This window comes from Anopheles coustani, chromosome 2 (genome assembly GCF_943734705.1).
Source record: "Anopheles coustani chromosome 2, idAnoCousDA_361_x.2, whole genome shotgun sequence".
Lineage (NCBI taxonomy): Eukaryota > Metazoa > Arthropoda > Insecta > Diptera > Culicidae > Anopheles > Anopheles coustani.
This window is the reverse complement of record NC_071289.1, coordinates 57,907,980-57,934,952: the sequence shown is the minus strand read 5'-3', so window position 1 is coordinate 57,934,952 and position 26,973 is coordinate 57,907,980. Positions and strand designations below refer to the sequence as shown.

The following is a 26,973-nucleotide window of genomic DNA, read 5'->3' as shown; positions in this document are numbered from 1 at the left end:
TTATATCTTGTCCGTTGCACAATTGGGCTCCATCGTGGACGTCGCAAATGCCGTACCGTTGGTAGCAAGCTCGTCATCCTTGCAGTATCCCATGATAATACCCGTCCGACAATCGCCGATCAGGTTCGGCATCAGGATGGCCGCACCGGAAATGGTGACGATCGTGCCGAATACCACTAGACCCAAGGCCGGCAGTTTCTCCTGACTGAACAGTGAGTGAGGGCTCAGCCGAATGTAGGCCAGTCCGGGAAGAACGTATGCCAGTGGGATTGCTGCTAGTAAGCCCTGCAAGAAAAGGACAAAAGTTTTCACTGAAGCATGTTGAAAAATGACCATTTTCTTGGTTTGCTTGGGTTCTTACGTTCAATTCCAGCACCGGTCCAAGACACTCGGTGTAAGGTGAGATAATGAATGCTGCGAATACGATGACGAGGGTCGTGATCATCGACTTGCGGTCGTCGTCTTCGCCGGTCACGTGGCTCGGGTCCTTGTCGGTGTCGTACTCGACGACCTCCTGTGAGTAGAAGCGCTTGATCTGCGTACGGACAATTTCCCGCGACACGAAGCACTCGATGGGGAACGTCAGCAGAATTGAGATAGAGAACAGCACGCGGGCGAAATTCATCAGATCGTCGTCCCAGCAGTAGTTTTCCAGCAGATCCCCTGAAAGTGCGTATAGTTGGAGTAAACGGTCTGAACGAACGGAATCAAATGTACACTCAGCTGTATCCAGGATACCTTGCGAAAGTGCCCGAAAGGTGCAGTATCCGGCGATACCGAAAAGTGCCGCCACGAGCCATGCGAAGCCGACCGAAATGTGGGTCACCTTCTCCCAGCGCTCCATGGTAGCGTCCTGCATCGACTGGTGCACGAGGAACGTGTTATGGTGGCACATGAACGCTGCAAACGTATCGAAGCAGATGGCAAAGGTTGTGAAGTGTGTTGGTGTGTACCGTGGTGCCATCCTGACCTAGACTTACCAAATGCCATTATACCAACGGCTGGAATGAGATCGCTGTGAGCGAATCGCCAGGACTCTGGTGTATCGGGGCTGGATGAAGTAGGTGTATTGTTGTGTGGGAAACGAAGATAAAGGAATATTAAGCAAGGCGTCTCAGCATTCTCTATCCGTTACCGTCTACTTACACGACTCGGTAATCGCCCGACAGCAGCTTGTAAACGACGGCCATCAGTATGAGCACCACGCAGGCCAGACTAAGAAAGCTTGCCTTTGCCAGCCGGGACACGTTCTTGTACAGGCAGAGCGGTATCACGACGAAGATGGTGACGACCAGCACCACCCCGAACCGCACCGCACCCATCGAGCTGCCCCAGGACGGCACGAAGCGCACCAGCACCTTCGAGAGCGTGTCCCCCACGACGACGTTGTACGATATCATCGCTGCACGGGACAACGGGTGACATTGCATGCACAAAGGCGCCAACCGAGTCGGCCGCAACCAGTGGTCGGCAACAGATTGTACGGCCGGGCATGGAGGAGGAAGAATAGAGTGACGTTTTATGAACAAAGAACATTCTACTCGCTTCAAAATGGCCATTTAGTGAACTGCTAGTGAAAAGTGGGAAAAATAGACAGTGGGTAACGGAGTGCAATACCCACGCAACGAGCAGCCCTAGGATCTCGGTGTTATAGGTTTGGGTAATTAGCTTATTATTTGGACCTGGTAAACGTAGGGCTGAACAAATTAAATCAGCAAGTGGTTGATTCTGAGATTTATTATTTTAAAATGTAATTATTCTGTTGCTTGTACTGGAACACTTTGCACTTAGAAAGCATGTACATTAAAAATATTAAACATTAAAGTTCAAACAAAATTTATCTCGATACAAATAAAATATTAAACGTACGCAAAATTATCTTACAAAATAGTTCCAATCAAATAGTTCACAATACAATGAGCATCACACTCAGAAAGAATTGAATTTCAATAAAAAATAAAATTGGTTACCATACTGTACCAAACTTCTTCAGGTTTCAGAAAATTATCTTCGCTCGACACGACACGTTCAATAAACAGCTTCAGTTTGAAGTCGTGATCATGATTGTTTCAAGTATTTCTTCTAATACAAGTTCTAATGGTACTTATGAAACGACAGACAGATGTTTTTCAAGGTTTTCTTTTACTTTTTTTATTTATTTTTTCTACAAACGATAGGACGCAGTATTTGATCCGAGAAACATGTCGTAGGTTGAAACAGCACACGTTGTTGGCTGTTGTTTGCGCTAGCAATGGTAAAGTTTTAATTGAATAAGTAGGAAGCGATCGGACAGACAGGTATTCTCGTAGGCGCTGTAAGATTGTTATTGGATTAACTGCACTAATTAGCTCTTTCCAGCTATTTGGTCAAACTAACCGTGATTCGTATACAACTCAACTGGACGACTTGTTAGTGCGGGGTGGTAAGGTGTGGCAACATTTACTGTTCTTTTAATTGCGTACTGTCCTACTGTCTAGCCATTTTGGGGCCATAAATGCCCTTGGTACAATTTTCGGAACCAGTTCGAAGGTGCAGGTGGCGGCGTGCTGTTGCGAAATAAATCACCCTCCTGGAGCCTTTAATGGGCCCGTAGCAGAATGCTAGTTCTCACGTCGCTTTTTGGAAGCAGGTCCTGCTTGAAATGCACCGGCGTAGTACAAAATGCCACAGGGAGAAGCTATTAAATTGGATTTTTCCCCATCTTCAAACCCTTCGCTCGTTCGGAGTAAGTGTTGGTGCAATGTGTGTTGGAGATGAGGTTTTTCGGTACGTTCTCGCGAGATGCTTTATTAGGGTTCGTGGTTTTACAGGTGGCGTACGTGTTTTGCTAGCTCTCTATGAGGTACATTTTGGAGGACGAGGACGAGGTTTTTTAAATTGGCCACCATCCAACAGTGGCTACCAACAACGTTGTTCGGAAAATTTAGTGTAGCCTGGAAGCAGGAAAAACGTGACTGGTGCTCGACTTTATGATAGTATGAATCTCGCCATGTTTGTATTGGCCCATCGTTCTCTTCTTCTTTCCTACTCTCGTCATCTATTTTCACCCTGATTGCAACGGCAAAGTGGGTTGAAACAACAGGTACCAACGCTGAAACTGCAACTGACGCCTGAAACCACTCACCTAGAAAGGGGTACATAAATTGCAGCAACGATAGCAGATAGTAGCCACCCTTCCCATAAGCAGCTTCCATCACGCCCGGATAGCTGAATCGTCCGCACAGGTGTCCGCAGCGTACCTGTGTGAAAGCCAGGGGGAGGGGGTGAGATAAGGATAAAAACAAGAAAGTTAAAAACTCGATTACAAACTCCACAACACTGAAAAGCCAATGGATCAGCTGCGTCCGTCCCGTCGAAACTGCATTTAAATTTCAAATCACGATGAAAAGAAGCACCATTTGGATGCCGATTGTTCATGGCACGGTTATCCTATTCAGCTGTTTGCTTCCTCGAATACTGAAGACAGGGCATGTTGTGGTTAGTTTTTCTTGAAGTCGCTTTAGGTGCAAGGAGGAAAAATGTTGAATGGGAGTTGTTGTTTTCTGATTGATTTGTTACTTTGTTACGTTAGGGTTAATGTTTTGCCAGTAAAAATGGACATTAATAAGAAATTTGGTATAAGTAAGTTCTAGAATAAAATAAAATATCAAGAAATGCTTATAAAAAATAAACAGATTGAAGTAGTAAATATTACAAGAAAATATTGTTATACAAAGTGACGAGTTCTTGACAAATATGATATTTCTCTTGCTTTGAATATATTTTCTTACTTTCAACGTCCTTCCTTTGCGCGTAAGTAAAAACTTTTTTTCTCTTTCAAAAACTAACCGCGAAGTACTTAAACAAAACATAAATATCTACAATGTTGCGATGATTAAGTTTGGAAATCATATTAAAGAGGAATTCCCACTCTATATTCGGAGGTGTGCTAGTTTGGCAAGGAAAGTATATAAAGGTTGCTGGCATTTAAATATAACCCATGCTTAAGAGACACGTGTTAGTGTTTAAATGAAAACAGGTGTGTTGCCCTTCTTTTGCTACACTCCATAACTATTCATAATGAGCTTGGCGTGCATTAATTTCAATGCTTCTAGCGCACAAAACCTGCTCAAACACGCTGCAACAAGGCCCGGAACGCTACCTGGCTGAGCCGAAACGAAGACGCTTGCCAAGATTTATGCCGTCGTTTGAGCCCATTTTCTGTTAAATCTCATCCTTTATCGTTACTATTAATCCTCCACCCAGAACAATGGGCCATCGTGGCAGGAGAGGCAGAAATTCATTTCGCCTCGTTTCTTGTGCTATGCAGAGACGCGTGGTGGGATGTTTTCGGTGGAGTGGATTATGCACGACGGCACATTCACGCTAACCGAGACCGCATCTCGTCACTCACGCGTGCTGTAGAAAGGCTCCCGGAGGGAATTTTGTCCATTTCTCACCCAAAATAGCGTCCCACGGCTGCGAAGGTGGCACCACTTGTTTCAATTTATGAACAAGCACCGGTAACTACCCACTCACGAGGAGAGTGGGCCGAGGTTCACGTTGGGAAAGATGCAAGGGAAATGGCTAACGGCACTGTTGAAATGTCGAGGACCTCCGGACGGTGTGGGATGCCGCCGATGCACATACACGTGTCGGCGACGGTACAACACCTACCACCTGCGACTATGTGAGTGCGTTTTGTGTGGGTGCGTGCATAAGATTTCAGCGCCCTCGTTTGTAAGATTTTCCGTGGTGATTTTCCCTGGTCTGATATATTATTCATTCACAAAACATTGCTTTCCAGGCACTCAGCTGCTCTTTTGTTTTCGATCAACTCTTGTACCCTCTCACCCCTTCCGTCTGGGAAAGTCCATCATGTTGCCGCTGTCGGACGGGGAACTCCAACGAAAGTACGCCTTCTTCAAAGTACCTGCGCACGTGATCTCGCGTCAGCTGTGCCCAAAGCAGGCCAAAAGTTCCTTCCTGCGAGATAAACCTGACGGGTGGGTGTATGTGTGGGAGCCGATGGTGCACATGTTTCATCTGAAAATTGGCTTGAACTCGCTCCAATCCCACGAACCGGGAGCAAATAATTCAACGGCAAAGGAATTCTACCACCAACAAAATGAAGAGAACAATGAAGTTCCGTCCCTGCCTTGCCCTCGCAGGTCGCGCTTCCATTTAGCTCGGGAAAACTGGCCACCAAGGGAACGAAACCCACCCGGCCGCGGCAGAGTCATCGCCGCTTGACGAATCGGCTCTAATTTTCCCCGCTCGCCGTAATGCGATTAAAAAGCAATCTTGCCAAACGAATGCAAACCGGAACTCCGTGCGTCGTCCCTAAGGAAACACCGTCCACCCGCCCTCTCACCTATTAAATACTCCTCCAAGTGGGGCCACTTCGCTAATGGAATGCTTAGCATAGCTCCAATCCTTTGTGTTGTCTTTGCTCGGTGGTGGAATTTATGAGGTCTTTTTGTCCCTTCTGCGGAAAGGACACTTGATGTCCGGTCCAGTTAACGTGGGTTCGTCCCATTAGTGTCCAAGGAGCTGGCAGGGCGTTGGGTGGGAAAATACAATGTATTTTCTTGTAGAGAAACAAAACGCTCGGATGAACCTCCAAACCGTCCAGTGAGGTTTCGCTTTGTTCGTCTCGCTTTTTTTAAGGACCTTTGTTCTATCAAACAGATACCTAACCGGGTTGGGAAGAAGTTAACGTTGCACAAACGACACCAAGTTTCCTGGAGCCGAACACAGCCGCTCACCGAGCAACCGCAACCGTGACCTTGTGAAGTACATTGAAGGGAGAGCAACTTTTTTCCTCTTCCGCGTTTCGGTTGCTTGGTAAGGGTTCATTTTTTCCACTTTCTATTGTCCGAACCCGTTCGCTATCGTTGGAAAAAGTGTGAACAAAAGTTTTCCCCGACGTGCCATCAGACTGCTCATTCGATTGAAATTATCTTGTTGTCGGTTTCCACTCTATTTTCGTTTATCAAACGCGCGGTTCACTAGCACATAGCGTCCGTGACCTGTCAGTCGCGCTCGTTTTCCCGCATTTTCCTTTGGCCCGAGGATGCAGTGTACCCCGTTTTTTTCTATATCTGATGCTGCAGATGTTTGCTCTGCGGGAGTTTTGTCATTAGGAAATGGCGTCTTTCCTTCCTACGCGTAGTAGCTGTCTACGGTATTGAGCAGCTCAGAAACCGGCGACCTGATGCATTTAAAAATAAGAAAGGAACATTTGTTCTAAAGGAGGCGAAAACGGCAACTCCGTTGTGAACCTTGCGATAGAAAATTCGGTTGAAATTTCCCACACATATTTTTTTGGTTTTCCCTTTCTTTGTATTCCATGTTCCACTTTGGCGCTAGCGGACATTTGGGACATCGTTTGCCTCAATGTCTGTATTCTTCTTTTATCAAGAGCCAATGCTTTTGTGGCGCAGAATAAATTATGCTAATACAACTGCGTCCTCACGGTGCACCGCATCCGCCGGAAAATGGCTTACTGGTCCTCGAGTGTGTATTGTTCAGCTTAAACAAAGTCTTGCAGGCTTGTATGTATCTTGATGAGCACAGCTCGGCATTACCATTGAGAAGGTTAAATCACCACCCATTGCTTGGTGGCGCCGCTTCCCACTTGCCAGATAGGCTACGGGACTTCACAGAACACACGTAAAATCCAACGGTAACTGGAAATAAAACGAACCTTTTTATGGCTCTCCTTGCTTTACTTACGCGGCTGTCAATTTGGAGGATTTGTGGAGCGTAACTTTTCATCACACAACCATCAAGAAAGCCCAACTTATACTTTTTCGCAGCCTCACCGTGCATGCATAGCGAGAATCTGTTGCTCAGTCACAACAACAACCAAAAACAGTGTTCTTCTAGGAAAAGTTTATTCGCAGCCTTATTTAATCACCCATCTTCGTCGACACTCCCAAAACCGTTAACCAGCGGTCGGGCGTTAAAGCTTCATCACTCCATTTTATTTTATTTCACTCTCTCTTTTTTCAACCTCTCCCCCCCTCCCGTGCTCTCGAAATGGCTTGATGTGGGTTATGAATTTGTAAACATTCGCCTCAATAACCATCACTTTTGCGGAAGCTGAACTGGATAAGAATCGAAAATGTGTGTGCACGCGCCGGTTCTCCGAAGATGCTGGCTACATCTTGGGCCCATCTGGATCGTTTAAAACATGCCTATGCTCCAACATTTTATGCCCCGCACGTTGCTGGAGAGGGTACGATGAGGTGCTGTGATATTGGAATGGTGTAATAAAATTTGAACCCGCTTGTAAACATGGACGGGGCTTGTAAGCCTGTGGACAGACGTCAGCAGGGTATGAAATAGAATGCCAAAAAGTTTTCCACCGAACGAAACCGATCTCAGCCGATGGGGGGTTCTCGCAAATCTGCCGTGCTTTCGGTATCTGCTTTTAGGGTTTTATAAGTTAAGGTACGTAGATGAGTAAAACAGGGTGCGTGTAGTTTGACGATTTGATTACTTGCTTCTCAAATTTTATCCCCCGATACTTGTTCGTCGTGTGTTAGACGAGCAGCCTAGCTCAAAAAGAGACTAACAAGACGATCCACCGGGATTCTTCGCACGTTACCGGCGTTACTTACCATCAAAATCAACGAGTAGTCCGTTATCGTGGCGACGATCACCAGTAGAAAGAGACCAAGCCCGAAGCCGGCCCGATGGAGCGCGTACGGGATGCCGATGACGCCGCTGCCGACGATTGAATTGATGTAGTTGAAGGATGCTTGCGGGAGCGACGATAAGGCTTCGGTCTGTTTACCCTGGTTCGCCTCCCTCTTCGACAGGTGAAACGGACGCGGGTCCGATGGTGGAGGGTGCCGGAAGTAGGCCCATCCGGAGGCCGGTCAGCGGTGTAAATAAAGTGGACCCGTATTTTAATGAGCAATTACTACGGTAAGCTAATTGGGTTTTGGGTTGATGGAGGCCTTATCGGGAAAAGCGAGCCTGCGCTGGATGCTGAGTGTGGAGAGTATGTTTAAATAAAGTTTTACGCAGAGAAGTTGTGATGAATACAAAAGAGAAGGCCGTAAATAAGTAGCTTCGGTGAAATTAGATACAAAACAAATAGCGCTAATTGTTTGGCTGTTTTCATTTGCCTTTTTATGAATATGAAAAGACAATTAAGAGATCCTAATGTCGATGAAAACGCGATGTCTGCAAAACATTTCATCTTTTTTTTTTACTGTCGATAGTCCATCGTAAACTTTCTAAAATAATTTTATTTAAATATTAAAACCAGAATGCTTTTCTTAAACATTTGCTTTGCGTAAACTAGGTAATTGTCAAAAAACTTATCCAATTATTCTCTTGCCAAAACACTAACCAGTACCATTTGGAAATGTGTCACTCGGTGACATACTCTACGGCAAAAAGCGGAACTTTTCTGCACTGGACGGAAGCGCAAATGAACAAGAACTTAATTAAGGAAACGTCATGTGCATTTGAGTGATATCGTTGGGTTTCGTTTAGTCTGTTTGAGGCGTTGAATAAATCACCACCCAGCGAACTGCCAGGGGTTGGCTGGCTTTCGACCCACGGGACGCCGCAAAGGACGGCGAAGTTTTCTTGCGCTAGGCACAATATATAAATATATATTGGCAACCGAATCCTCCATCAAACTCGACTGCAACTGACTGGTTTCGGCACCGGTTGCTTTTTAGCTTCTGCTTGACTTTTATGGCATTTCTCTGTCGGGGGTGGTGTTGTTGAACGCTTGGGGACGAGCTGGGGGAGAAGTATGTATCCCACTGTAGGTTCTAAGTGGTTTTATTTTTTACGGGAGGTTAAATGAAACATAAGTACCGGTTGACATTGCTGTCATCTCCAGAAGTGGCCCTTTTCGAAGTGGAGTAAAAAGTATTGAAGTCGTGACAAACGCATTGAGTTTTTGCGTTTACTTGCTGGGCGGTTTGGGATGAACATAATTATTAATAGTTACTTCAATATAATAAAGGGTTTTGCAGTGTTTTAACAACTACAATGGCCAATGAGGGAATAAATTTTCATATTTTTATGCCTCAATAAAAAAGCAAACTAGCAAACTCTGTATGCTCAAGTATGATACTGGATTTAAGTCCTTCAATGGCTTTTCGACTGTTCGCCAAACTACTCTGGAACAAAATGCAATCGATAGATTGCCAGGCGGCTTAAAGTATACTCACGAGAACGAAATAAATATTTTGGTACGGTGCTTTTAAATCATCCGTGTTGTTTTTACAATTTCCTATGACCTCTCGTGTATATCACAGCAGGTCCCATGCTGTGCTGGTGGAGGGAGGGATAAAATTTCACATCCAACCCATGTGGCGACAGGTCAGTGTGCGGGATTTTTCCACGCTTCCCAAGGGCCATGGGAAAATTTAAATCCGGGAAACTCTAGTGGGACACTCTCGTGGAACTTACCTTCATCAACGAGTTGATGTCATCGAATGCATTCACTTCAGCCGAGTCATCACTGCCCTGAAAAAAACGAAAAAATATGAGAAAAATGGAATTTCGAAAAACTCAACTATCGGGGCGAAAAATTAAAACCAACTCGAGGGTAAGTATTTCGATTTCCGAGCGGACCAAACGGGCGGGCATGCGATACTTTCGGGGCGGATAATCCTTATCAAACACCCGTGCTACCAAGGTTGTCATGTTCGACCCGGCCGGATCACGCTTCGTTATGTATGACGTGGAGGAAAAAAAATTTGCATCTCTCGATGGTCCACTTTTCCCGTGTGATAAAAAATGGAAATCGTGGGAATAGAACGATTTACCACCAGGGACTGTGCAATCTTCTCCTCCTTCTTGCGGGAAAAAAATGGGATATGGTGAACCGTTGGACTGGTGGAAAACCTAATTTCTTCGTCCGTCTCGGGCCGGTTTCTTTTACGCTTCCATTTCAACGCCCTTCCGAGCAGATCATATTTACCCCGGTCGAAGAACGCGGTTTAGTTTTATCTTTCCATTTATTCCCCAACGGTGGCCGCGGGGCAGTATGTGTGCGCAGGTTGTGTATGTGTTTGAAATGGTAGTGTCTACATACCCCACATACCACAACCGTCCCCCACCATGCGACTCCATTGCAACTTGCGTCAAGTACCAGGCGCTTCCATCGTCAACCAAAATGTGCGCTCTTCGCGGTGTTCTTGCGTTCTCTTGCTCACTTCTACCGACGGTTCCGTGCATTCAAATTCGAAATTTCACTATGAATCGCCACAGCTCACCGCTATGAATATCAATGCCTGTTGCCTACTGTAGGGCGGGCGACGAATAAAATGAAGAAAGATCGCAAGTGCAGAAGATAAAAGAATAAACACTCCACCACGTTATGACGGATGCGGCAGTTTATTTCTCTCGAGTCCTTCGCCACACATGCGCTCCCCCTTTTTGAGAGCCACTTGGCTGAAACGAACAGCGTACGAAAGTGTCCTCCGGACGTAAGCTGCTTCGCGCGTACGGTGGTTCTCTTACGGGGACGACGAAAGCGAAGGATTTTCGAGAAGTGCGGTTCGTTGTACCGGCTAGTTTGGTGAGTATCGGAGCAAGTAGATAAAACCATGCCAGGAGTGGCCCTAAGCGGCTTAAACGACACCCGAAACCGGGAACGATAGTGCAGCGGAAGGCAGGCGACATAAATTGAAATTACTCGCAAGGTGAGCAGAGGTTAAGGTCGAGCCAGCAACATGTTGTTTGATTTAAATTAATGGAACATAGGTATAGAGGTAAATTAAAATGAATAGTTTTCTGATGCAAGCTGCAAGGAGTTTGCTTATACAGAATGCAAGAGAAAGATTACCGCATTTATCCATTTATCAACGTTAAATAAAGAACGATTTTTTTTAAACACAATTTACGAACATACCCGATAAAATACACAGTACCCGATAACATACAAAACTTAAGATTAATGTATGAGTGATAATAAAAACTGCTTATTTATCTACCCCGAAGCAGTTCGCATATCCTTACAGCTTTGCATTCCAAATGCCTGCCATGCTAAAGCTGGCCGGTTCAAAAATGTCCCCAGCATTCAAAGAGGTTGAAAGCCCTAAAGCCTTAAACCACAGCTGATTGCGTGTTGCCTCGGAACGTGACGTGAATGCGTGTCGATGAACTGTGCGTCCCATTCACTCTTGGAATCTTCTCCCATGACTAGACACAAACTCCCGTCCACCCGTTTTCGGAATTAAGGTGGTAGAGAAGAAGGAAGAAAAAATCATACCAGCCAAATAAAGTCCTTTTGTGTTCGCCCTTGGACGAGCATTCTTTTACGCGAGATGGGCATCTGTAATTGATCCGGAGTATCTTCGGGAGCGAGCACCAGTCTGGTGACGTCATGAGACAGCAAATCCAAAAGGCACACGAAGCCAGCGAGCGATGAGTTTGGTTTTTTTTGTTGTTGTCTTGTTTCGATATGGTTTGAATAAGGGCAAAACATTTTGCGGCATTTGAATCCAAATCAAGCGATGGCAAAGTTTGCCCACCACCGATGACAGAAGAGATATAGACGGTGACGTAAAATAGCACCAAAAATAAGTGCTAGAAGCTGTAAAAAGACAACCGTCGCCCGAGACGACAGGGCATCGTCATCGTCAACATTAACATCCATCCGGATCGGTGCCTGTTGGTGGTTTGGCATTTTCATGAAACTCAATTTCTAGTGCTTCAACGCTTGCCACAGGATGCTTTAACACGCAACACTTGGTGGTGCGATTTGCGTGGGTTCTGTATCGTTGTGCCTGTTTTCTAAGCACCCAGCTTTTTTTCTTATTTGCAGATTTTTCTTTCACGATTTACTTTTCTTGTTGCTTCTGTGTGGCATCGTTTGCGTGCCACGTGCCTTTACTACAGCGTTATGAAGCGTTAAACCAGTAGAATAGAGATGGAACCGAGAACGAAATGGTCATTTCCGTGCGGAACTCGCTTTCCTCGACGGAAGGTTGCCAGACAGTGGCAGCAATGGTACAGGATACCAGATAGGAGAGGTAAAGATAAAAATCAACTGGACCCAAAACTGGCTCGTCATTTCCTGCTGCGATTATATTTTATCACTTAAGGCAGGGAGTTATTGAGGAAAAATGGTTATTCAAAGGCGAATTTTGACCTTATGTTGAATTTTTTGTATACAATTTAAAAAATGTATTTAAATATTAATATTAATACAACATTGCGGACAAGTTTGTTGTTGCTGGTTTTGAACAAGTTGTCTCTCGAAGAAGGGTTGAAAGCAAATTTTATTATAGTTACTTTATGATTCAATCAATTCTAACAGCAAATAGAGCATGCTGAAAATATTTGCCGATCGTATTAGTGCTGTTTGTTTTGCTTTACCAATCTATTTTTCGGACCTTGCGAACGAACCTCATAATAAAACGGACGTGTGGGATGTTATCTTACGCAATCGCCGTTATCGTTCGAGCGGTAAGAAGGTTGTTTCCGTCAATGGGTTTTGATGAATGATGGAACATGTTCCAGAGATTTATGACCCAATCGATGAACCGTTCGAAGCTCGCCAGCCGGTCACCGGGGGATTATGGTGGAATGGATCGTCTTTTAATAATTTCGTACGCGTGGCAAATCCGGAATGGCGATTTACTGGTCCAATGGGGATGAACCAAGATGGTTCGAACGGAAATCGAGCGTCGGTTGGATTTCATCCGTTGTTACGACGATGAAGATACATGGCCGAAGTTAGATGAATTGAAGGGCTTAGGAAAGCAGTCCCGAGCAAATATGGCGTATAAGAAACATTAATTACGAATTGACTTTTCGGGAACGAGGCTAAAATTTTAATTTCCATTCAGGTGAATTTCATAAAGTTATCTTTTCCCATTTCTCATTTCGAACTGCGATTGGAATAATTAACAAAACAAAAACTTTGACTATTTTATTGCTTTAAAATGCACCTGCAAATTCCACTGTTTCCACTCTATTCGCGGTATCCGCTGGCAGTTGCATTATTTGTATGCAAATAAAGCTGATCATCTACTTTTATTCCTCGTATTGGCTTCTCTTCTGTTGGCACACGAAGCGTTTCGGTAGTGGAATCATTTCCATAAAAATATCACATCAAGAAAAGCTAAGTACAATGGTGGGCGAACGGTAGAAAATAAAGCATTGTGCAAAATAATCCTTTCCCATCCATCCAGGCGCCCGCGGTGACTATTTTTGGATCGTGAGAAAGGAAAATATTCCATCAGCCGCTTGTGTGTGTTTGTCAGTGTATGTATTTTCGACCGTCGGCAAATATTTGCACTAAATCCTTGATATTCTACCCACTACACAAGCACACAAGGGGCGTCACCAGAGAATAACGTTCAAAGTCCAGACCTGGCAGCTCCAACAGTTAGGTATGGGAAACGAGAAAGAAAAGAATGATTCCGTGAAGGAAGCTGCACCTGTTCAAAAATTGACGCACCTTCATCCGGTCGTGGTGCATGTTTTCCGCTGCCACCTCGTGAAATGCTGGAGATTGACTTTCCCTCGGTAGCGCGCTCAGGGAAGCAGCATTTCCTTGCCCCAATCTTGCTGCCCCGTTTTCCGTGGTCCTTTCCAACAGTGAACATCGATCACGAGACACGTCGCCCGAGTCATTGCGCATCATGTCGTTTGTGTTTCCGGTTCCGAATGGAGTTTCTGTGATGGGTGGGTTTCGCTGCAAGGATAGCGCAATCAGCTATTCTTCTATTTGGCCGAAGGTGGATCGAGGGAAAAATGCTGATTGAAGGTTAAGGTGCGAGTTGGCGCATTTGTGCCAACCGCTACGGATGAAACCACGCTCATCAGACCGTTATTCACAGCGCAAGCAGGGAGTTTCTTTTTTCTGTACAAAACTCGTCTAGTCGCTAGGTTGGCAGCAAGTAAAGTTTTATATATTTCAATCTTTTTTTTTTGGATGAAATTCCCTATCCATTTGCGCACGAGCGATATCCCTTGCTCAAATGCAGCTCTCGTTTTCCTCGAACAATGTACAAATCGATTGCAAAATGTTGCTCCGTTCACCCAAAACAAGAAATAAAACGTATTCTAAAACGTGTTGAACTCGTCTTATGGTACCGAAGATGCAACGATTTTCTTCAACTATTGATCGACGGGTGCATTTACCGGAAACGATGCATTCGCCCGGTATCGGAAATTTCTCGAAAGCACGAGTGTTTGGGCACAGAGTTGCTCTTCCGTGCTGCAAAATGTAAGATGCACGTTCTCTGAACCGTACCGCAGTCAGTGCGGGGATCGAAGCGTGTAAAATAATCCCTGGGTTACGGCAGCCATCCATCACGGACAGGATTGAATCCGAAGGAATCGTCAACATGGCTGTGAGTTTCGGGAAAACGGTTTGCGCTTCATGCAGTAAAGTGTGCACCCCTTGAGAGGATATTAAATAACGTTGGAACGTTGAAGATACGTTGACTGTGTTTTCTCGTTTTGATTGGTTTCAGTATCTAGACAAGGGCATTTGAAGCGCATAGATAAAATTGTTGATGATACACTTAATTAAATAAGATAGGTTCGGAAAAGCATAATAAATGTTACTCTTAAAGTGGAGAAATGTTGGATTTTTTGTGTATATAACGAATTTGTTAAAATGTTTGATTATTAAACACTCCCTTTTAAGATGACCTATACTTATTAACAAAATATTTCATAACAGTTAATTTCACACCACCAACTTCGCCGATAATTACTCTTGCAAAATTTCCCCCAAATTGATCCGGTCCCATTTTCTCATCCATTCCAGTTCGGTCAAGCTCATTGAAACGGTTCACTGTCCCAGAGTTGCTGCGCTGAAAAGCTTCCAGGCATGGTGTGCGATTTAATTGCATTTTTGATATCGCTGTAATTAAATCGACTTGTTTATTGATGGGCCAGCAACGATTAACTTGGCGCGCGCTCCACTTCCGGACCCAGCGAGAACTGGACCTCCTGCGCGGCATTTACGGTGCTTAATTATCATCTACCGTTTAGCGAAATCCACCCACGGGCGGGCACGGATTAACGCTTCACCGGTGCCGAATTGTTGTGGACGTTATGAAAACGATCATAAAAAGAGGTATTGAAAATAATTACGGTGAGCTGTAGGGTTTTATGCGATCAATTGTGGAAAATGAGAAATAGAGTTTGTGAACCCAGTTTTTAATTCCTGTTGCAAGTAGGGAGCACGGATTTGTAGTTAGAATTCGATAAAATTTCGATTCCGGTTCGAACTACTGTACCAAGTAAAATCCTCTTAATAAAGAGTAACAAAAACTTGTTTCAACTTTTCGTTTCACCATCACCGTGTGCACTTCCTCCACGACCTGTAGAAGATTTCTTTCGTCACCTCCTAACAGCACGCAGTTCGGCAAGATGAGCTGGACAGAATCAAATTCATTTACCTTTCATACCACGTAATCGACCGATCACATCGTATCACCCGAGGCGCCTATCCGCACGTCGTCACATGAGTCGCCAGAAGAGTTCAACTAATTTGAAACACTGCTCGTACAAATACACACAAACACACACCGTATGTTGCCGTTGTCACACCAGTTGACAGCGTCCAAAATTTGGCCTCATGCCGCTCAATTACGGTGCCTCAACCAGGCTGGATTGCGGGCTTTTGGGCGCAAATCGAAACCATAGCCGAGGAAGGTACCTGGGGCGGGGCTTTGCACCAGCCAAAGTTGGTGGTGTTAAATATTTTATGCCAGACCATGGGGTAATACGAAAATCTAAATCACCGGCTTCAAACAGAACGAACATGTGGGATAGCAAGGTGGGTAGGAGAGGATAAGGATGTCGGGGAAATGGGGGGGGGGGGGAAAGGTCTTCGTAATAAAAACGTATCTAATAACATGTTGCTTTCAACTTTACTCGAGCTAGTTTTGAGCGTGCCGTTCGAGAATGCCACTCCGGCACCAGGCGCCTCCATCGGGGAGGCAAGATTCGGCCAAAGTGGTGGGAAAAAGTTGAAGAATTTTCACGCCATTCGCCGCCGCATCGGTGAGGTGGGGATCGGGAAATGCTGGCAAGCTAAGGAGGCATGGTTGGCTCGACTGCACAAGCTGCAAGAAGATCTAGCACCGTCCATGGCGTGGAGCAGTGAGAGAGAGAGGGAGAGAGATAGAGCAGGAGTGTCTCCAAAACTCAATTTGTATTCATTAGGCTACCAGCGCAGCAGCTCGACGAGCGCCGCTAGTTAGCACGAAAACTGAATGAGTTAATTCATTTTATGACGCCCGCGCGTTTCCCAGCCTCCGATGGCTGGAACGAGATTTCTTTTCGAAAATGCACGAGTCGTGCGGTTTTGTTGCTTCCATTCGCTCGCAAGAGTTTATCTTTCGGAGTCTGGATTTTTCTTTCAATGTTTGAGCAGCTGGTTGAGCGCCGTTGGAGGCCTGTTGTTGAAGAGGAAATTCTTGCAAGAAGTGGAAAAAGGACATTCATCCTTCTTGATATCCGTCCCACCCGCTCGATTGAAATGGCATGAAATTAGACGCCAGGTTGACTCTACATTTGCTAAAGGAAACAAAAGAGAAATACGCATCGTTTATAGCTTCTGATCAGCCAAGTGACCACATGGTTTCACGTGGCAAAATTTATTCTTTTTTGTTGTTTGTCCGATCCCTCCAGGCTTTGCGTGTGGAAATAACGAGGCGTGAAGCCAGTAATGTTCACCCGCTCAGATTCGCCCAAGTGGAAGGACCTTTACGGAGCACAGGAAAAACGTGACGCTGCATTCTTCAGGCAGGTGGAAAAACATAACGCGGTCAGAGTGGAAGGTACGATGAATGAAAAGCATAAAATCCAAACCCCAAGCATGAGTTTCAGTAGCACGGTCGTGCTGGTACTGCGCGTTCTGAATCAATTCTCATTGGGAAACGTTGTTGACGTTTGCGGCTCGGTGTGCAACCGTTCCGCACTTTCTTCTCGCAGGGCACTCTTTGAGGGCCGTGTTTCATACTGCAAGTGTCATGGTGTGCGGCATTGGAATGTAATTTATATCAACCCGCATACCTTTACCGACGTAGCGTTGCAGACGTATTGGACGGGTTTTCCAGTCACCAAGCTTCGACCGTTCTACCGGGTGTCGAATGAAGGCGTGACGGAATGTGAAGAATTTCCCGACCAACTTTGCACCCACGGCAGGAACGTGAAGACGAGCAAGCATGTTGGCAGCCACCGTTTGGTGGACGATTTTACCACTCAATTAAATTATCGATTCTTCAACTTCGATAATGCGCCACGCTTTCCGATGTTGCCCGCACGCTTCCGTTGCTTTTTATAATTTGACTCAGTCTTCCTCCCACATATTTTGAATGGCGCACCCAGCAAGTCATTGCCATAGCAGCAGCATTGTTGTTTGCTGGTGAAAATGGAGAAGTAATTTCATGCCATGCAAACCGTTCGCAGACGGGGGAAAACTGTGCGGAATTTGAAATGCGTAGGTCCTAAATGGGAGAAGGGCATTAGACCCGATATTTAAATAGCAAGAGTGGAGTGGGTAGCACGAAGGAACAGTAATTTACGCATGTAATTTCTTTAATTTAAAATGATCGCAAATTCGATAAACATACATTTTATGAAATTTTTAACGAATTTTTGCAATTATGCGAATTTTTGTCAAAATGGAAATATATAATTTTTAGGAAGAATTATTATTATTCCCTTCATACATTTCTCAAGTTTTACTTACTCTTCTCTAACTAATAATTTTAACCAAAAAAGCAATGAATTTGTTGAAGCATGAATTTGTTCAGTCATTGTTGCTTATGGTTGCTGGATTTGCATGTTTAGATTTCATACAAAAAGGGTGGTGCCAATTACCGGAATAGTTTTGATTTCCATTGTGACATATTTTAGGACTAAGTAAATTCATATGGGAATCTCTTTTTATATTAAGTTTCTTTGATTCCTAAAGTAGCATTCTTGAGAAAGCCATGGGAATATTTTTAATTTATTTCCAAGGCATTTGGAAAGTGTCTATTTCTTCTCCGGTGATGAGTTTGTTCAAAACTTGTGACTAGGCAAAAATGTATTGAATAATCTTTTAAGAGCTGTTTTATTTACCATTTTAAATTCCCTCTAAATTTTACCTTTGATAAGCTTTTTCAATGCATTGTTGAATGAAAATTACCATACATTTTTAACATTGCAAAAACATATGTTTTTCTTATCTTCATTATCTGTTTTGTGACCTGTTAAACAATACTATTAAAATACCTCAAGATAGTATTTTAAATACGAGATTTTCAAATGTCCATAAAGCAGAGGTTGTTCAAATAAATAATCTTTCACATGGAAATGGGCGGAAAACTGATTTTTCAATTCTATAGAATAACGCATCAATCAGTTCTGTTGGACCAGGTATTTCCACGCTAGCCAGCACCGTACGGTGTATGACCGGGAGCAAAAACCCAAACGTCATGAGCAAATGTTTCTGTTCAATCATCGCAATCATCGGAACATTCATCACTACTAGGATAAAGCAGCCATCTCCGACGATTGGCCGAGGCGTGTGGAGGATTTATTAATGTCTATCAACCATTGCTCGATGAGACTTTTTTTTTCCTGTTCCATAACGATGGCGTTATATTTCAAAACCTGGTGGGCAGCTTGAAGAGAAAAAACATACTGTACTCGTTCCATGCTGGTTGCGCGTTCGGCTGGAAAATTCGCACAACCCACAGAGCTCGTTTGACCAATGGGCTGGCGGAAAATGGCGGAAAAAATTACATCAACGTGCCGTGAAGTGTGCCAACAAGCACGGGACATTAATTATTAACAGTGTTGTTCGTACCGCTTAACCGTTGTCCGATTTTTCTTTTTTCGGATCGTTTCCCCTTCTACTTCCGTTTCTTGTTGCTCACAAAAGAAGTGGTTCGCCTCAGGGTAACCAAAATGGAGGATGAGAGTACTCTTGGTTTTCTTTTACCGCGAAAAAAGCCACACAAGAGCCCACTCAGAACATGGATGACCATCGTTAACAACACCGTCGCGTAAGTTGTGTTTCGCTTTCGTTTTTTTTAACGCGCGTGTTCGGGAACGGTTTTCCCATGCGTGTGCCTTTCAGCGGGCTTTGATTCGGAGGCGAACACGAAAAAGTTGTTCCCACGTGTTGGAAGCGTGTTGAAATCGTTGCAAACGTACAAAACTTCCCGAAAGGCCCTGCCGGAACCGGCAGAAGTTTATTTTTATGCTTTTGTTTACAAATCGTTTTATGCGTAGCGGTGAAATGTCCCCAAACGAAGCTGGCTGGCGTGGGTGGGGGTACAACGTTGGCAAGACGAAAAACAAGAATGGGAGGAAATATTAAGGATAACCACAAAAGGACAAAAACAATGGTGATGACGAGGGTGGCGTGAGAGGAACATTGGGTATCGTGTACGACGATGATTACGACTGGTCTCTTAATTGCAACCGTTCAACGGAGCCTAAGCGAAACGATGGAGCCCGGGATGTGCCGCTGGGGGTAGGCTGAGTGAGTGTGAGATTGCGGCATGAACGAGGGCCGAAGGGCTTATGTAAGCCGGCGTGTAAACTACCGGGCGGTAGCACACGGCGGAACATCATTTCGCACTAAATTCTACCGGAACCGATTGTTTACGGTAAGCGGAAATGAGGTTGAGGCCGATTTGAGAGGTGCCAATCCGAGGTCGGACCCTTGAAACCGCCAAAGCTGGCTGAACCGAACGAGCCTGTACCTTTTTTCCAGTGAGATGCTGCTGAATCAACAGATGGCGTGGGCCGAAAAAGGGAAAATTGAGGCCAGCAATTGGGACAATTTTAGAACTTTTGTGCCACAAACGAGATAACTTTAAGCATATTCATGAAGTAATGTTACTTCCTCTTTAATGTTAGAACATACGATCGATCGGTGGGCCATGTTGGATAAAAGTTTCCCCACGTTAAGTGTAAGCAAATTTTCCCGCTGATAAAACATGAACAAAACACCAAAACGCCTCTACACCGAGAAATAAATTTGAATGAATCAAAATGAAACCTTAGAAGCAAAAGTTCGCCTCTATTGAAGGACTTGCATGGTTGCATGGTTCGATATTTTTTCTTCAAAGTCTTCAAACGATCCCACGTAGATGTACGTAAACATACATTAAAGTATTTTTATTTGTGCTGAAATAAAAAAGGAAACGTTGAAAGACACCTTCACAAATCTAGGGGAACCAATGACAGGCCAATTTCTACCGACTGTCGTTCCAGTAAAAGCAAGATTTTATTTTATTTTATTTTTGAGTTTAAATGCTGAATGGTTGGCAACCTCCTGTTGGGTGGAAATAGAATTGATACACAGGTGTAAACGAGGGAAAAAACCGTCGGCGGCCTGTATCGAGAACCGCGTAGGTGTTGCAGATATCTATTTTATACAAAACACGAAGCGAAAAGAAACGATCCCAATGATGGCCATGGTGTTGTAGGCGGTAAGAAACAGTGTGCGACAGCAAACAAATGGATGCGAATGAAGGGCGTGAAACAGATTTTCACGAACCGGCGAAGGTTTGAGGTGGACGCATATCGAACGACAACAAAGCCGATAAGGGATTTATCTTCCCTTAACCGCTTTGCTCGGTTTTTGTGATATAAGTTGATTTCAAATGGACTTCTGATTTCTTTTGAGATTCCACGTACAGGATGGCGAGGAAAACTTACTAAGTTTTGGATTTGGAATAACTATAAAAACATGACATTTAATTTTCAGGAAATAGAAGGGGAAAAGAGAAACACGTTATCTTTTTATCAATGTTGTCATAGTGGAAAAATAAAGTTGTTATTCAAGTTGTTGATCAAACATCACGTTTCCGACAAACTTTTCAAATTTTCTATTTCATTTGAGCACCTTGCAAGACCAAATATTTTGCGCTCTTTACCAATTTTATTTTCGAAAAAAAATCATTGAAAGAGTAAAAAACTAATATACGCACAAGAAAGGCAGATATTTGCACCTCACATTGATTACGAAACCATCCATCGATATTCACACCGGGATCGAAAGAAGCTCGTTCGCCCTGTTGTATTTTGCACGAGTTTGTGGTAAGGAACAATAACCTAAGTAAAGCAGAACTGACACAATCCATCGTAATCGATAACCGTTACCGCTACCATCGGCGGAAAGTTAGCTGCGAAAAATCCAAATCCACGAATCCAATCCGCACCGATACCGATCCCGATGAGCGATATCCTGTTTCAATACCATTTCGAACATAATTTCCCTTGTGTCGGAACTGGGGGTGTTTTTCCGCTTCTCGGAACGGGAGGTGAGAAAGCCAGACAGTGTGGAATTATGGATGGGTCTTAATGCCGGAGTTCCGATGAGGGAAAGGAAAGGTATACGAAGGACTTTTGCAAAAAGTATGGGAATTTTTCACCATTCCTTGGAGTCAAAGTGACATTTTGAGGTAATATTGAAACGAATATTAAAGCAACATTTTGCGAAAATTAAAGTTCTGTTGTAAAAATGCACAATAAAATTTACATTTCCTTACTTCCAACTGTGGAGAGAAGTATGCCGTATTTTTCGTGTAGCTTTGGTTTTTCCTCGTTCCGCTTAATTCAACTCAAGAGACAACCAAGAAGCAAACCTCTTCAACCTTCATCAAACACGCACTCGCTCGGTTCGCTCGGAAACTGGATGTTTTCTCGGGTGCGAATCCTTCCGACAAGCGCCACCATGTTTATTCATCATTGTATCTCAAACCAGACAAAGCCAATTTACCTTTTTTCCCGAGCCGTCGCTTCCGTGGCTTCCTAGCGTGGTTAAAACTTCGCAAAGCAATAGGAGCCATGTTCCCGAGGGAGCGCTGAAGTGGCCACTAGCTGGTTGGCGGATACCAATGATTTCAATTATGGATTATTTACTTTCACTTTGCATAGAAATGGCAACATTAGGTCAGGTTTATGTTTGCTCTGCTTCGTTAGACCGTTGTTTCTGGTCAACTGTTTTCTCAGGCGGACCGCATTTCGCACCCCGGGAAAGCCGGGACCGGGAACTCGTTTGCAGATGAATTCATTGGAAACGACACTCGAGGGGGGAAATGCGCGGTGAAAATCGGCTAAGCGAACCTTTTGCCAGCTGTTGCCGGGCAGTGCGATGCCCGTTTCAAATGAGCGGAAATGATCGTAACAATTCAAACGAACAATTTTGCGAATCACATTATGCAACTTCGGTGCGGCAGAACAGGGCGAAGGTGGAAGTTCAGTTCTGCGAAAGCAAAATGTTATCCGACAAGGAAATGGCGATAATCTGGATGATAATGTAGCACACAGTTCAACGCCCACCGTTGGGCTCGGGATAATTTCATTCCTAGTTCTGCCTATTTTGTTGGACTGTTGCTGATTCTATCGGATTGAACGGACTGCTAGACGATGCAATAAACTTCAAATCATAACATTTCTGCTTCAATGCTTGAGCGATAGGCTAAATGTAAATCCTGGTAACGTTGGTACCGCTAACCAGCTAATTAATTCATGTTGTGTTTTCGGGCAAAGTAAATGAGGTGGAAAGATTTAGTCGACGACGTTATTTCGCTAGCTGAGAGACAGTTTCAAAGCTGTCGATGAAAATATTTACTTTCGTAAACTGAAAATGCCGCAAGACCTACAAAAGTTTTCAAAAATCTTAACCGGCACGAGAAAAGCAAGGGAAAATCCCCGAAGGCAACACATTCGCTTTGATGTATCTACTTTTTAATTTGAGCCTACAAACTGGAAGCAAATTGCGCAATATCCGCTACAACTCAGCTCGGTTCTGACAAGCAAAATCGATGCTGAAATTAATTTAAATACAAGAAAAACTAAAGAAAAAGCTTGCGGTAGTCGCTTCAGACATGGTCGAGGAAGTCGCAATCTTACCGCAACCATCTCACGTGGCGCCACAAATAGGAAGCCATTTAACTGAGTCCAGTCTAATTTGAGCTTTATACTCCTACTCCCCCTCGATAAAGGGCGCGAATAAAATGCTTCAATTAAATCGTACATTATTCCTGTTCAGCGTGCACGCCACAAACGTCCCGCACACAGGTAGAGCCCACACGAAAGTCACGCAACCGTTTTAAACTATAATCCGTTTGAAATCCTATCACCTTAGCATTAGATTTAAATGAGGCATTGGGAGATAAAATCATAAAAAGAATGACTGAAAGGATGAACCTCTAATGCCTGTACTATAGAAAAAAGTAGTTGTAAGGCAGCGCAAAAATGCCGAAGCTAAATTGATATAGATGAGTATGGTAAGATAGTAAGCACATTTAGTTTAGCACACCTGCAATAAATTAACAGAATTTCCGTGTCCATCACCAATCAATTCTTAGAATTCTCTATCGGCAATGTCTCCTTGTGTATTTTTATGGTATTGTGATAAACTACATGACATTGGCCATGGACAGCACCGTAAAAAAGATAGAAATCAACTAGTGATAAGACATGCACGATCTTGTTTAACTTTATTTTGTTCGGGGGAACGATGCTTTTGAAGTTTCTTTTCCCTGAAGGAAAACTTCCCGGCTCCACTTGACGGTTCCGCTTTTATATGAACAATTGCAACCGAGAGCGGAGGAATAGAGTTTTTGCATGGTAATCTTTGGTTCTAGGTAATGCGAAACCGGATCAACCGTGTGCCAACCCGTCATGATACTGAATACTTTACGCGAATCATTATGCAGTAAAGTAGACATCAGAACGGCAAGTAGGATTACGTATTCCTTTCTCGGTAGGCTTAGCGCGTCGGCTGTCCGAATGGCGTTAATGGCTCTCCGGTGGATTCACCCTCGGCCAAACCACCGCGGATCCCGCCGCCTATCATCAGACGAACAGACGTCTCGTCCTGACAATCGTCGGGGGGATTTGGAGCAGAGATGGTGTGTTGCTTCTGTTCCGGGCATCTTCACCAACTCCCGGCTTGGCCGGGATGCTAGTGAAGAACGATACGGTACCTGCCACCGGCCTGGCTTATCGATTTTCAGTTGGAAGGGAGTGAAGTTGTTTATTGTTTGATTTACGGCCCACCGAAACGATGATGCTGGTTGCGGAAGGATAATGGGCCCCCGAGCATGGGAACCGGTGCCGATTGACCAATAAACATCCTTCTTCTCTATCATGCTCTCATTATGTGTCCCAGGAGATAATCGCAAGGAATTTATGCGATCTGAATGTTCGCAATCTTTTCGAGCAACGGTGAGGAAGTATTAGCAAAACTGTGACAATACCATTTCGCTGTCTTGTGAAAGAAAGTGTTTGAATTTCGGTCTGATTATCTGTGATATTACTAAAACTTGGAAACTTTGACAACGTGCGACCTTTCCTCGGCAATGTCTTTCAACTCTATCGTAAACCCTTGAACATCTCTATTTGAAACGATATTCTTCCCTTGGCGGCGATAGGAGTTTATATCATGATACTTTTAGGAAGGGGAGTAATCTTTCGTAATCTTTGTAGCTCTTGGATCTTGAACATCGAAGCCTGTAGCGTACAAAATATTGGACAAAACTTAAAATCTGCCAACCCACATCGTTCAAAGGGCGCGCTACCTCCGGTACCAACCGAACAACCGATGGGTGAAGGTCACGCAGTGCTTCAAGCGTTTCTGTTAATTGAAGAAATGCCACAATGTGCCCGTTGGGATGGGGGACGCTGAAGGTCGCTTGCCCGAGATGCAAACGTTTCGCATCAGTGCTACGGCTAATGTAGACTGGAACGCCCACCCGGGGGGGACTTGATTTATCCCAAACGTTGCTCTAAATTGTCCCAATTTCCAATCTCCTACCATTTCGAAAACGGGTCACCAAAGGACTCACCGTTACCTAGCTGACCGTTGGGGGGAGAACCATTTGGAAGCTGGCTCTCGCTCGAGCGGGCGAAGGTTATCCATAAATTAGTATTCTATCATCCTTTCCGGGAGCGACAGGTCCGGACAGTTTGAACGTGGGTGGTAGACAACATTGTAGCCTAGCGTACGGCAAAGGGTGATGGTGCCCAGGACGATCGGGTCAGCGTTGGTTTTCGGATTGTTTGTCCTTTTCATTTTCCTCCCTAGGTTCGTAGGAACTCGACGTTCGAACGACTGCCGAAGTGCCAATAGGTGGCTCGATTGGCATTCAACCCATTTCTACTAGCGAGCGTTTGCTAAACCTTCACAAAGTGTGGTTTATGACATACACCGAATAGAGGTTGGGCTAGAGGGAAGGAAATGCACACATTATTGGCAGTGAGCATGACGAGTTGGATTTGAATTCCTAGTCGCAAGGTAGTAAATTCTGAGAGAAGAGGAATTTAGAAAATGATATAAGTTATATTTACTTGTCGCTGCAGCATGTAACTAAACTCCGACACGGTGTTCTTCTTAGTGCTGGCGGATTCCATCGCTGACAGCTGGCTCAAAGCCGTTGCCTTGCCGTAAGTGGAAAGCACGATCTCGCTGGGGATGAGAAACTTTTAAATTCACTTCCACCTGAAGAGAAAGCACGATTGTCTGAACCTGTTGCAAGGCGAGGAACGTGCGCACTTAATTACGAGCCGCCGTTTCCGTTACGTATCGGAGGAGGTTTTGGTTTTCTAAGCACGCACCACACTCCGGTTTAAAGGGCCCCAATAGTTGAGGGAACCGGTTGGCATCGGTAGACGCAGACACTCGGTACCATTCACTTGCACGAAAATCACTTTTCACACGGGACAGGTGTGCCTGGAAGTGGTGTGGATGTTCGGGACGCCGGAAGGATGCGCAGGGAATTCACTGAAAGACTAGGACTAGGACTCATCAATTCGGTACAGGCATTCGCTACTGCCGAGAAGCTGGGCACGTGAAGAGCTGAGAATGGGCTAATCCACTTGGGAGCAGACCACTCACGAGCCTTACGGTTTCCTGTTTTCCTTTCCGCTGGTTCCGCTGGTCGATTGAGCAGCATTCAGCAGCACGTTTGACGCTTACGCACCACGTTCCCGTTTGACGCTGCAGAGCGCTAGTCCCTTGGGTCCCATCAGAGGCGGCCTACCGGGACCGAGGACCAGTACCGGGCGACTGCCTAACGAGGGATTACGCGTGACACTGACGTGAATAAATGGTTAGCAATCGGCACGATACGATCGGACGTGTTGGATGCGAGATTTGTTTGGATATTTGATGTATTCCGTTGTGCACAACACACCAAGCTAGTAGGGATCAGGAGGTGACAAGCGATTTGAGGGAAGAATCGTGAGCTTGGATGTGACTTAGGCTGGTATCCAAAGGTCAATCCGGACAGATCACTGCCTGTAACTTCCACTTCAATACACGAACGCGTGGTGATGCAAGATACAAATGTGGAAAGTGACGTGCAGGTGATAGGAGGAGCGTTTAGCAGAACCGATTAAAACCGGGAGCACACGTCCGCACGCGACGAAGCTTCACTGCAGTCTGTGCGAAATGTGTGCTATCTAGCTCACCGGAACAGCGTCGACTTGCGGCCGAGACAGGCACGCCGCTGATGATGGCACAAGTGCAAGGATATATCCATGCCTCTCGCAGGTGTTATTTGGCTGGCGGCAGAATTGTTCCATTGGGATGGGTTTTATAGGAGAGTGTATCCTTGCATTGCGTGAGAGCTGAGAGGTGGCGCCCGAAAACAAATCGAACTTGTTTCCCGCGCAATCTTCTCTTTGTTGCTTTCTCTCTCTGTACTTCTCTCCTGCATGACATCCTTTTGCCACCAGCAAGCAACAGGAATCAGGACCTCTTCTTATCCGCCCCTTGTCACGCTCGTGGAGACAGCCTGGTTTTGTTTACGAAAAACGCACAGGCAAAGAAGAGACGGTTAATGGTTCGGATGAGACACGGTGAAGACAGAGATAGAGCAGCGAGCGTGCGCAAGAAAGGCACGAGCAGACAAAACCATTGATCTTGACATTCAAAACGTGCATCCCCCACGCACGACCACCAAAGATTTGCGAAACAGTAGGCAAAGGAATTTGGAAGAACTGCACCCGGTTTCGAAAAAGCTC

At 44.8% G+C, this 26,973-nt stretch overlaps 1 protein-coding gene across 1 annotated transcript; it reads right to left on the bottom strand.

Moving 5' to 3' along the window:
• Positions 1-25,359, bottom strand: LOC131266785 (putative sodium-coupled neutral amino acid transporter 11). The gene is made up of 9 exons (XM_058269431.1): positions 25,297-25,359; positions 9,427-9,483; positions 7,608-7,799; positions 3,125-3,239; positions 1,147-1,402; positions 981-1,051; positions 739-900; positions 362-663; positions 1-285 (listed from the first exon to the last, which is right to left on the bottom strand). The coding sequence occupies exons 1-9, from the start codon at positions 25,357-25,359 to the stop codon at positions 1-3; spliced, it is 1,503 nt and encodes a 500-aa protein (XP_058125414.1).
• Between the last annotated feature and the right edge of the window lie 1,614 nt (positions 25,360-26,973).

Bases quoted from the DNA above. Each gene is read 5' to 3' on its own strand.
- LOC131266785 (XM_058269431.1), bottom strand. From the start codon at position 25,359: ATGGAATCCGCCAGCACTAAGAAGAACACCGTGTCGGAGTTTAGTTAC. The intron at 3,240-7,607 runs GTAAGTAACGCC...GCTTTCACACAG, and splicing joins ACTACTCGTTGATTTTGATG to GTACGCTGCGGACACCTGTG. The intron at 901-980 runs GTAAGTCTAGGT...ATACGTTTGCAG, and splicing joins CGTTGGTATAATGGCATTTG to CGTTCATGTGCCACCATAAC.